The following is a 13,888-nucleotide window of genomic DNA, read 5'->3' on the forward strand; positions in this document are numbered from 1 at the left end:
TCACATTGGTTTTTCGAATAAAAAAATTCCACCGTATAAGCGAACCTGCTAAAAATTATTACAGCATTCTTATGAAGTGTCTTTACACACCTTCTTTTGGAACGGTGCATCGGTATTCTTCCACCACCTCCTCACCGGAACTGGCAGCTGGTACACATCTGCGGTGAAGAAATGCACCACTTCCGAACAACAGGTGTGGAAATATGACCACCACGGTTCAGCTGCTAGAGCAACCATGAGCCGTGTTCAGTTTAAATGACTATACATAAATTCCTCCAACAGTAAAATGATTTTGAAATAAGAACATGAAATTTCGGCAAGTTTGAGGTACATTCGAATATTCTAAAACTAACTAAAATCTTCCAGATCTTACGTATCCCCAGAGATTCTTAAATTTTTATCATACATAACAACTTTTCGACTAATAGTAAAGAAATTCGCCACCAATGTGAGAATGTGATTCGGTAATATCGCTATCCATGTATGAATGTGTGTGTATGAATGATGTATGAATGTGTGTGTGTGTATGAATTAAAGTGAAAGAGTGTATGAATGTTAAAGTGGAAGAAGAGTGAAAAGATGTATGAATGTTAAAGTGAAAGAAGAGTGAAAAGGTGTATGAATGTTAAAATGAAAAAAGAGTGAAAGGATGTATGAATGAGTTATTCTATGTCACTCACCTATAATTCCTTTCCAGATTAGAATATAAACAAAAGATAATAATAATATTCATGTTCAAATCAATATTCTTAAATAGGGCATGTAGGGCCGAGGATTCGGAGATGTAGGATTCGATAATATCACTATCTATATATGAGTGTTTCTATGAAAGTTAAAGTGAAAGAAGAGTAAAAGGAAACATCAATGAGTTATTCTATGCCACTCATCTATAATTCCTTTCCAGATTAGAAGATAAACAAAAGGGAACAATAATATCCAGGTTCAAATCATTATTCTTAAATAGGTTAAAATAAAATGACTATAATGTTTCGGAGATGTAGGACAAAAGATTCGGAGGTACAGGACTCGGTAATATCACTATATATGTATGAGTGTGTGTCTGAATGTTAAAATGAAAAGAGAATGAAAGAGTGTATGAATGTTACAGTGAAAGAAGAATAAAAGGATATGTGAATGAGTTATTCTATGCCACACATCTATAATTCCCTTGCAGACAAGATAATAAACAAAGGCACAAGAATAATATCCAGATTCAAATCAATATTATTAAATATGTTAAAATAAAATGACTACAGGATTTCGGAGATGTAGGACCAGAGAGTCCAGATACTCCGCACAAAACAATCATCAATGGTGCGAATGTTTTTCAAAATTCCTCAATATTTGAAGAAGTTATAGATGACAGAGAAATTTGATTAAACTTACATTTGTGTAAATTTAGTACAATAAAGAAAAATGGAATCTTTTTTTTAAATTTATTTCTTCTAGATGATGATGAATCGAAAAAATTATACTTTTTAGTGAAATTTGGCTGCACCATAAAGAAAATTCGAATTACTCAGAAATTGAAGAACGAAAAATTAGATTTGAAAATGAATAATTGACGTCGAATAGAGCAGTACGAATTTTTTTTTCAATATTTAACAGTTATCATAAATAAAGCCTAATTCATAAATAAACTATAAGCACCTTTAATTGACTGATCAAAATTCATGTTTAATTAATAATTTTACAATATTAATTAATTAAATAAATAATATTGTATATTCGAAAATGATAACTTTATAATAAAATTTCAAATTAACAGTGGAATTCATATCTAAGCTATTAAGACTTTTTTTACAATCTGAAAAAAATTTTAATGCTTCTATTTTCTTAACTGAATACATTGCCAAGAATTATAAAACAGACTGTGGTCATAGAGATACATATACATTTAACTATCATAAACAATTCAGTAATAAACAAAATCCTGCATTTTTTTTTTTTTTTACTTTAGATTTTTAATTAGAGATCAGAACAGATAAGAGAAAATGATCGATTTGTAGACTTCAAATTAAAAACGTTTCGAATTGAATCAAATTCCACGGCATTAAATTTTTTCAAATACCAAGAATTCCTGAATACCATTCCAGATAAAATCGTTGCCGAAATGTGTAAATAACTCAATTCTATATTTTCTAACATGGGTTAAAAAGGTGACATAACTGCAGCTGAATCGTTATGAACGAAAATTAGAATGAAGAATGTTACTTAAGAAATCCAATGAATCAAAAAAATTACCTCCAATGAATCAAAAAATTACCTCCAATGAATCAAAAAATTACCTCCAATGAAGAATTCGAATCAACCTTCTAATTTTCAGATTATATTCAAGACTAGAAGAAAATGGATTTCTGAAGCAAAGATAAATAATTTATTCTTGGAGCTTCTAAGAAATCCAATGAATCAAAAAATTACCTCCAATGAAGAATTCGAATCAACCTTCTAATTTTCAGATTATATTCAAGACTCGAAGAAAATGGATTTCTGAAGCAAAGATAAATAATTAATTCTAGGAGCTGAGCTGATTCATTTGGCGCACCCATGTTTTGCTAACAACTTCAGGACGTAGAATATTTGCATCAGCTAGGGTGTGACAGTCAGAATGTATGGATCTAACAGAGCTTGAAGGTTCTTTTTAAAGATGCTAGCAGGGTTCCTGCATCGGCCACTAACTTCTCTAAGAAAGGCTAAAATCAGCGAGTTTGTTTATGAGACAAAAACATCACGGATGATGTAGTATCTTGTGTCTGCATTTAAAAAAATGAAGTAGTGATTGTTGGAGATGTAGATAGGAAAATACTCCTTTAGAACTTTATGTGCAGGTAACTAAAAATTACTTTCTTCATAAACGCAATTAGCAATTATATTCAAATATTCTACCCATAAATTTTAAGCACTTATTGCTACCACCATTTTAACACTTTAAAGCTCGTTTGTAAGATGAAACATTACTGACGATTTGCTACTTTATGACAGCATAAAAAACACGATGTAATGGATGCACACTTTGGAGATATAGATACGAAAATATTTCTTTTTAAAGTTTAAAACAATTTATAAGATAGATATATCAATGACGATTTATTATTTTATGCCTGCATCAAAGAAACGAAGTAGAGGTTTTGGAGATATAGATAGGAAAATGTTTGTTTTTTAAAAAACTTTTATGTACAGATAGCTATGAATTACCCAAGTCAAAAACTCAACGAATTATTACTTTGAAATTATCTACCCATAAATTATAAGCATTTATTGCTATTTATAACATATGACTTTCAATAATTTAAAGCTTATATACCTTTACATTATGTGCTAATATATAAAAAGAGATTTTACTTAAAATTCATAATATTGCATACTAGCTGCCGTATATTTTACTTTACATATTTACTTTACAAATTTTATTTTACTTTCATTAAAGGAAATAATAAAGTGAATGCAAGTTCTTTTCATAAATAAAGCAATGACGGTGTATTAAGGGTAAGCTATTATTGATTTTATTTAAAGTCAATCGTATTTACTTTCATTTGATGCAAACAATAAAATGCATACTAGTTGCCGCATGCAAAACAATGGTATTGACTTAAGAATGATCTAATACGAATTTTATTTAATGTTTATCTTGCAAAAACATATATATTTACTTTCATTTGTTGTTACGAATAAAATGTATACCACTTATCAAATGTAAAACAATGACAATGAGTTAAAAGTGAGCTACAACGGATTTTATACAAAGCTTATCTTGCAACAGCATACATATTTGTTTTCATTAGAATTTGGTTTGGTTTGGCTTGTTTTCTGGCGCATCTTTGGCCATACTGCGCCAATGTTTTCATTAGGAGCCAATCATAAAAGCCATACTAATTCTTATAAGTAAGAGTGTAATGGCATAGAGTTAAAAATAAGCTACTAAAGATTTTATTTAAAGCCAAAATTGCAGCATTATATTTATTTGCTTTCAGTTAGCACGACACACTTAACTGTATTCTGAAGTTCTTATAAGGAATTTTAATGGAAAGACTGAATAATAAATATGATTCAATATTAAGATTTTGAATAGATTTCTTTTGTTCGATGCAAACCAGTGCATTATGGTCAGAAACGATTATCAAAATCAAAAGAGGAATTTATTCACATTCAAATTTTCAACAGAAATTTACGGATTGATTTAAAAACAATATTTTAAACAATCAAACCAAATGATATATAATATATAAATATAGTACACTTCCGAGTATCCGCTTCATGAACTATCCAGCTTCCGTACCTAGTTTTCTTTTATCGTAATTAAATGAGGAAGGCAAGGTGTCTATTGAGTGATCTATTCAAGACTTTTTCAAAACCTTTAAGTTTTGACTTTTATCTTAAGGTACCCTTTCATATAAGTGTAATCATTTATCAGTGAAAAATAAAATCAGTTTGATCCAATTTTCTTAAGAATTAGGCCTATGATTTATGTTAATCTTTTGCTTATGATTCCTGCATTTAAGTTCGGCATTACAGAATTTATGCTAAAACCCGAACAGTTTATATCTTTTAACTTACCTTTTCTCTAATAAATTCTTGAAACGTGCAATGCAGTATATAAACATATATAAACTACCAGAGCAGAGTCTTCTATTTTAACTCAACATATTACCGGCTAATTGCTTCTATGATTTTTCAGGGAAAGGCTGCATTGAGACAAATTGAGGGCATTAAACTCAATAAGTGAGAAAATATGTATTACAATAGTGAGTTTTGGATAAAAACTTTCTCTTCTGGTATTGGTGGGCAAAGAAATGAATTCCTAGAACTCCGGCCTATCCCGCGTTTTTGTTATCCGGCCAGTCCTTCAGCCATATTAGACCGAATACTCGGGAGTATACTGTATATAATTTGAGAATGATTTCAAAACTACTTCTTAAATAATGAAACAGATTATTTAATTTATGACAAAAGAGCCTTTATAAATCATGTTTACGTAATAAATCGAAATTCCCCAAATAAAAAAATGAAAACATTTTTAATTCATGACAGAATAGCACACCACTCGGCCTTTATTACTGGCTTTACCTTTGAAATAGAAAGCATGCACCCCTGAACAGAATGTCCCGACTTCATATTTAACTTCTATATTCTCCTTTCAACGGAAAAAAACTGATGGGGGAGGTGGGTTCAGACGATTTCTCTCTCCTTCTGTTATTATTGTGAGAGACGGTGACAAATGAAGGAGGAGGTCAAGGGTCGAGTCATAAGAACACGAGTCGTTCCAACAACTTCGGGGTGGCTTAAAAATCACGGTTACGGTTACAATACGTCAGAAGAAAATAACCTTCCGTGAAAATCGCTTGCACTTAGGTGGAAAAAGAATCGAAATTTAAAATTTACGGATTTTTATTGTATTTAAAAAAAAAAGAAAAAGAAATTTGCAGATTTCAAAAATAGTATTCGAAAAATTTAGACATTTAAGACTAAAAAAATTTAGAATAAACAGGAGATATAAATCTAAGAATGTGTGTTAACATAAAATAATGCACAGCGATTCGTTTGCATGAATTAAGGCAACATCCCATCCCAAAATAAATTCATTCATGTTTTTTTTTTTTTTTAAATTTAAATAAGCAATATGGCAAAGTGTTAAGCAAAAATAATGTTTAAAATTAAAATACATATCATTAAGTTTCATAAATTTTGAAGACATTTTTAATATTTTTTACAGGAATAATTTGGCAATGAAATGTCTGACATTGCACATACATTTGTATTTTGTTTTCTACCATGGGAAAACTCGATCCAGGTGCACGCTGTACTATATGGGAAAAGGAACAGAACCAATTTCAGATTTTACAGAAACTGTCATTTCATAAAAGGAATTTAATAAATTAATCGAGGATAATTGGAAACTAAAATCTGAATTATATAAGTAATTGTACTCTAAACCTTGGATAAGCAAAGAAGAAATTATACTTTTTGATGATGCCATTCAAATTTTCACACTGAAAATCTGGCATATATCCAGAAAAAGAAAACAATCACTCATAGAAATTAAGGAAAATCTCTATAAAAAGAATAGCCTACAATAAAACCAAAAGAAAAAAAGGAAAGTTGTTAAAAGCACAGAAATAAAAGAAAATTTCCATTACTACTAGTAATATGGAATTTTGTATTAGTTTAATTGTGGTATGATACAAATTCATAGGAATACTGACGAAAGCAGGAAATATTTGTAGAAATAGTAAAAGATACAGGATTTGCAATGCAAATAGAAACCAAAAATAGTATTATTTATACTGTGGAAAAAATACAAATTCTTGCATTATCAAGCAACAAATATGGAATTTCCCAAATGATATGGATTTATTTCTGTGATTTTATATTTTGGACATGAGTGAACCGATCTTTCTCAAGCGCAAATTTTTATCTGCATCCCCAAAAGGGATTTTCATCCCCCGCTCATTGGACAATACCGGTGACGCAACGCATAAAAAAAATAAACATTGTACTATCGGCACAGTCACAGTTAAGGAATCTCGCTCCCTCTGTAACGGGTCCCCAACAAAACAAAGCGAGCGTTTTGCGGAGGAATGAAAATCGTAACAATGCGAACATATAGGGCTCATAAAAGGAGATATTTTGGCGCGCTTTTTCGTTCCAAGAATGTATAACAAAAACTCTCGGAATGCGCGACCACTTTTTTACCATCCATTGATGGTAAGATTCTTGAATGTAGGCAAGAGGATTTGTGACTTTCTATGTTTATAAGGGGGATCAAAAAAATTCTGGAGGAGTGATCGGGTGGATAAAGAAGGTTTTCGAATAGGGGGCGACCATAGGTGTGGGTGAGAGTGTCACCTTCAACCTTCGGAAAGAACGAAGTATTCTTTAACAGGAATGCTAGGGAATTTGAGATTAGAAAAAGAAAAAAGATACGAATAAGTTATTCAAGAAAGGATCACTTCATAAAACAGAAAGTAAACAAAACAAAAAAAAAAACAAAAAAAGAACAAAACATTCTGCAAAGAATGGTAGGGAATTTGGTATCTAAATGGAAATGAAATACTGTTCAGCTTGTAGTACGTTTGCAGACGATAAATTGTTGAATTATCGTTTGCAAATATTATTGATAAATTTTTAATATAGTTTAATTAAGTTAATATTTGAATTGTTATAATAGGAAAAATGGTACTGGAATGGTAATTGTTATTATTATTTTTGGCGGAAATTTCTAAGTGCAGTAGACATTAAGAATAAAAACGCTTCCACGAAAAGGAAGAGATAAAGCCTTATTGGCATTATTTACACTAAAATGGGGAGTTCAATTTTAAAACCCTCGATTTTTCACAAAGCATGGAAAAAAAATTATCAAAAATTTCTTTCTTTTCAAGAGCTACACCCCCAAAATGCTCCGCAGACTCAAGAAAAAGCATTGCAAGAATTCTCTTAATAAGCAGGGAGTGAAACAGGTGGCTCGTCTGCCCCGCAATTAGATTAAAAGAGTTTCCATCTGGCAGCTGGAAGGATTCCACCTGCCTACCCTGTCTGGAGGATGAAGAGCATGGAGACATTCCTTGCGAATGGAAAGTGATTTCCAATCACAAACATAATGAATGCTTTTACTTATACTGATAACAATTGTCAAACAGAAGCCGCAAAATTAAATAAAAGCTATAAATTGATGAAATAAGACAAATGATTTCTTTTAATTGTTGTTAAAACATCGCAACTGTATGACGATTTCTTTAATGAAATTGGTAGACTTTAAACAACTGATTTGACGAAAATTAAATTGATAGGTGTTCAAATTAGAAAATTCTGTTCAATTTTTATAACTAGACATTTTATTTGAGATCATGCATTTTGCAGAATTAATATAATTTTAAAAAGAAATTAGGTGAATGCAAAATTCAATATTGTAAACTCCAACGAATAGAATGTAAAATTTAACAGTTCCAAATTAATTTCAAAGAACTAACAGTGCATAAACTAGATGATCCAAATAGGATATAAAAAGAATTTAGACTTCCTATTTAAAAGAATGAATAAATGAGAATTATAGAGCCAGAAAAGAAAATAACAAAAATTCTCTAATTTTTTTTTAAATTCCAGGTATGATTTATTTGGATTCTCTATAAAAAAATGAATTCATGAGAATTCATTCCAGAAAAGAAAATAACAAAAATTCTCTAATTATTTTATTTCAGATATGATTTATTTGGATTCTCTATAAAATAATTAAATTCGTGAGAATTATAGAGCCAGGAAAGAAAATAATAAAAATTCTCTCATTCTCTTATTTTAGACATGATTTATTTGGATTCTCTATTAAAAAAGAGAATAAATTCATGAGAATTATCGAGCCAGAAAAGAAAACAACAAAAATTCTCTAATTCTCTTATTTCAGATATGATTTATTTGGATTCTCTATAAAATAATTAAATTCATGAGAATTATAGAGCCAGGAAAGAAAATAATGAAAATTCTCTAATTCTCTTATTTTAGACATGATTTATTTGGATTCTCTATTTAAAAAATGAATTCATGAGAATTAAAAGGGCGAGAAAAGAAAACAACAAAAATTCTCTAATTCTCTCATTTTAGACATGATTTTTTTGGATTCTCTATTTAAAAAATGAATTCATGAGAATTAAAAGGGCGAGAAAAGAAAACAACAAAAATTCTCTAATTCTCTCATTTTAGACATGATTTATTTGGATTCTCTATAAAAAAAAATGAATTCATGAGAATTAAAGGGCGAGAAAAGAAAACAACAAAAATTCTCTAATTTTCTCATTTTAGACATGATTTATTTGGATTCTCTATTTAAAAAATGAATTCATGAGAATTAAAAGGGCGAGAAAAGAAAACAACAAAAATTCTCTAATTTTCTCATTTTAGACATGATTTATTTGGATTCTCTATTTAAAAAATGAATCCATGAGAATTAAAAGGGCGAGAAAAGAAAACAACAAAAATTCTCTAATTCTCTCATTTTAGACATGATTTTTTTGGATTCTCTATTTAAAAAATGAATTCATGAGAATTAAAAGGGCGAGAAAAGAAAACAACAAAAATTCTCTAATTCTCTCATTTTAGACATGATTTTTTTGGATTCTCTATTTAAAAAATGAATTCATGAGAATTAAAAGAGCAAGAACAGAAAATAACAAAAATTCTCTCATTTCCGACATGATTTCCACAGCATATAATTACTTTATATCCTGTGGAATAAGAGGTGGTGCAAAAAATGAAAATAATGAAAACTTCAACCTTAAACTATTTGAATATAGTAACGGATTCAAGTGAATTTCATAATGAAACGTGAAAAACAACAAGAATTCGTTCAAGTATCGGAAAAGAGCGAGAAAAACAAATCGAAATATCGGAAGTGTTAAATTGATACATTCTTCCATCCGGCGGAAGTGACCGAAAATAGACACCTTCAACTTCTCACCACACCCAAATGAAAAGAGAACACCGCTCTTCGACCACGCTATCAATCTGATTGGAATAACTTGTCAACAAAAATGATCTTATCATTCAGCCTTCCCCTGAGTTTTCTTCAGAGATCAACAAAGAGTAAAGGAATTGAAGTAACACCAATTCAACATAAGTAATTGTTTTTTCGTACGAACATTTACGAACAACATACGAACATTTTTTCACAGCTATATATAATGAAATTATAGTCAAACCTCTTTTAATATATCGTTCAATGGGCCACTTAAAAATCGTTTGTATTAGGTATGTGGCAATAATAATGGTATTTGCTTAATAATCATATTATCGAATATTGATTTACAATACAATGAACTACTTACTTTAACTGTAAGATATAAAACAAGATTTATTTTTAAGCAAAATTCATAATTATGATAGTACACCCTTAAAATTTCTGGTAATAATAATAGAATTTAAAAATTTTTAAATGCAACATTTTTTCAAAAATAATTAAATAGAATTCTACATTCAAAAGCTATTTTCGAATATATAAAGATATAAAAATTTCTTATTCTTGAATTTTAATCTCAGAATATGCGCCAAAATAAAATGTGATTCTAATGGATTTGATATAGTTTGATACTTTAGACAATTTTATTATAATAGATAAAAATTAAAATGGTAATTTTTATTGCTATAGAATTTTGCAGTTTTTCTTTCTTTTTTATGACGTTCGTGTTTGGAAAAATGTATGTAATTTTCAAGAAAGGAAACGTTCAAAAATGTTCAAGGAAATATTTAAGGCGCAATGTTTTTTTTTGGGGGGGGAGGGGGCATTTTAGCTTTGATTATAGTGTCATCTGATTTTCAATTTTCATCAAATCATATTAAATTGAATTATTATTCGTAAAAAAATATAAAATTTCTAAACTACCTCTTTTAAGGGATGCACTATCACACACTTGAGGCGTAATAAGAATTTCTTTTGTACACTGAAATGAATCATGATGAAGATTAAATGACGTACTAATGAGGATTACACACAAACGAGTGACGTATTAAAGAGGTTTCACAGTTAATACCAAATTAACACTGAATCTGCTCATAGAGTACACAAAGCAAATCATCACAGAGCTAATTCTCACCTCAGTCGTATCCAGCAACTTCGGTTGAACGGTCTTCGGCAGCGGGCGAATCTACGCCCTACCTCGGCCTCGTGGTGGCTATGAGGTGGTCGCTACTGCTGCTGGTTCTGCTCAAACGACGAACCTTCAATTTGTGCGCTGTACCTTCTTCTGAACTCGAACGCTTTCTTTTTGTCATGAACTCTGTAAAAAGATATTAATAGATGATCAGTCTGACATTAATTATAAATATCAAGAAAATTAAAGCAATAGTACAGATGATTTTTGCACATTTTTCTAATATTTTCAGTTATAAAGTAAATGAAAAATTTATCGTCATCATAAATTCTAAAAAGATATTAATTGACAACCAACTTTAGTCTAATTACTTTTCTAGTAAATATCTTGAAGTTTAAAGTGATTCTAATCATGATTAATACACGTTTTCTGATTCGCAATTAATCATAATATATTTCTTACATGGTAAATGATCGCTTTCTCTTTGTCAAAAATTCAGAAAAAGATATAATGATGTACAGCTTGATACTTTTTTTACTTTTCTCATAAATATCTTGAAAGTTTTCACTAGTTTTAATAATAAGTATTGCCCATTTCTTAATATTTTACATTAATATATAATAAGATTATAATAATGTAAATAGCAAATAGAAGGTAAGTGTTTTTTTAGTTGAATGTTTTTAGAGTATCAAATGCAAATTATTTTCAATTATTTCCTGATCGTTTCTCAAATGTTATCAAAAAATGCTATTAGAGTGACAATCCAGAATTTTCATGACGAAATACAATCCTCATCAACAATCATAATCTAAATGCCACAAAACATTGTAACAGAACTTTTAACATTACATTGTGACATAACATTACATTACATAGTAACATTACAGAACTTTTTCTGTAATTTAGAGACGATAACGTTTGAATCTTTTCTTGATTTAAGTGTAAGTAAATTGTTAGATGTATTTCATTTAAGGAATCATTACAACAGTGGCGTAGCGACGGAAGGTGGAGAAGTGGATGTATACATGTACAGAACGTGGAAAAGTGGATGTATACATGTCTGGGGGTGGTGAGAGAAAAGCGAGAAGAAGTTAATGCATTTTGTCCCATTTGTAAGCCAAATTTCATGAGGGCAAAAATGCAATTGCTACACCACTGCTAACAAATGAGAAAGAAAAAAATTGCACTCCGGGCGTTATATTTACCAATGCTACACCACTGATTACCAGTTACTAATCATCAAGCAACTAGAATTCAAATTGAGATAGTCCTTTCAGCAACGTAAGAATTCTCGCTCTCATCACAACATACACTGTTTAAAAAATGACAGAGAGACTGTAAAAGGAAAAAGAATCTGTCTATAATTTCAATAAATAACTTATTATGTAATTTCATAAAACACAAGACTGATGGACAACATTATGCCAATTTTACGAAAATTCCTCAATTTTCAAGGATATTTTATTGATCTTGAAAATAATTACCTCATTTTCAACCACCCTGTGGTTTAAAATTAGGATTGATAGTTAGATCTTTGCAGTGATAAGACCATTATTTTACTTCTTGTTTACATTCTTCTGTTAAGAATAATTTGTCCCCGGACAAAGAAATTGAATGGAATAAGAACAATAGGGAGATACCCATCGGGACATAAAAATTTCTTTAATTCTCACTCTTCACCCCCCCCCCTCCATCTTATTTTTATTTCCATTTCATTATTTTTACAGAAACAACCGCTGGTTTGAATGGATCGAAATGACCTAATGATCCACAGATAAAGACCGGATGTTGAACATCAAGTATTTAAAGTACCAAGAATCGAAACAATCGGTTGATGGAAAAAGCTGATACAGAAACGAGTCCCTTGTTGGAATTCAAAAGGAAATTCCAAAGCCCAAAAGAAAGGAAGAAAAAAAAAGTTTGGAACGAACTGTGAAAATACCAACAAACCAGAATTACCCTCCTATAGAGATAACATAATAATCTACTTATGTATATCTTGAAACAATCATAACAACCATCAAATTGAACTATTTCAACGGTGCAATATCCTCTCCTATTCCCCCAATTACTTTTTATTATGATCTGTTTATAAAATCAGCTATATTTTGTTCAGTCATTTTTATAAAGAATGATTCGATATTATTCCCCCCAAAAATGCATTTCAACTTGCTGATTAATGATGATAGTAGATTATTTTAATGCCAAGGAAGCACTAAATAACATCAGTTTTTGATGTAAAATCCACTATTAGAAATATTCACAAGTTTGAAATCGTGATGCATTTGTTTTGTATTAAGTACTTGACATGAGGGTCTGCTACAAGTATCGATAGCTAAATGTTCTTATATTACTTACTAAAAGTAACAATAATCATTCCACTTATTCTTTATTTTTGGAAAATTTCCATTCTCAATTTCAGCTAAATATAACCATTTTCGACTGGACAAATAAAATCAATTTTTTAAAAAAAATTATTTTCAGATTTCTTTTTAAAAATATCAAAAGCAATAACTGACTATTAAAATGACTTAAAGAGCAAATGATGTTGACATTGGAATTTCTCTCATATAAACTGAAACATTAACGCTAAAAAGAAATTTGTTGTATATACAACTACAATATACCAAAAAGTGCCAGACTAATCTTCGTTCCCAAGACTTTCAATAACACATTTTTTTTAAATTAATTATTTTTGAAACAAGCTTTATGAGTGATGACATAATTACAATATTAAATTCACAAGAAGAAAGACTCTGAATAATTCGATTTGTTTCCCACGATGGAAAAAGGATGGGTCATTTCATTATCTGACCTCTGTCCATTGTTCAAGTCAAAAGTGCCGCCTCAGTTTGTGATGGGTGGGAGGTAGGAGGTGTGCAATAAGAGAGGAATTTTATTCCCTCGGAACAATGGGGGAGCATCTAATCGGCCACAGCCTTTTGGAACAATCACCAAAGACAAAGGATTTTAAAACTTAAACCCCTAGGCATGTGATCGGTGAGAAATGACAGCATTAACCTTTTATGGGCCAACATATAATCTTTGGACATAATGGAATGTCTTAATGTTGAAGCTTCAAGATAAATATTACTTCATTGTAAAAGTATGTTTACAAGACTGCACGACTTTTGAAAAGAAATCTTCTATACTGACGATTATTTATTGGGATTAATTTATTGGATCAAATGACATAATAAACATGCAGATAAGTTGATATATGGTCAATCAGTAAATGATTGGTCAATCAGATATATGGTACTGTAAGTCAGTAAGTTGATACATGGGATAGTCAGTAAGTTGATATAAGCGACAAG

General features: G+C 30.0%; 1 protein-coding gene across 1 annotated transcript in view; it reads right to left on the bottom strand.

The window, feature by feature from the left end:
• Positions 1-13,888, bottom strand: part of LOC129988908 (cyclin-dependent kinase inhibitor 1B-like) — a 47,378-nt gene that overhangs the window by 13,852 nt on the left and 19,638 nt on the right. Inside the window, exon 2 of the mRNA XM_056097198.1 lies at positions 10,575-10,757. Within this exon, the coding sequence (XP_055953173.1) occupies positions 10,633-10,757 (125 nt within the window). The 3' untranslated portion in view covers positions 10,575-10,632. The remainder of the gene's footprint in view (positions 1-10,574; positions 10,758-13,888) is intronic.

This window comes from Argiope bruennichi, chromosome 10 (genome assembly GCF_947563725.1).
Source record: "Argiope bruennichi chromosome 10, qqArgBrue1.1, whole genome shotgun sequence".
In the NCBI taxonomy this organism is placed as follows: Eukaryota; Metazoa; Arthropoda; class Arachnida; order Araneae; family Araneidae; genus Argiope; species Argiope bruennichi.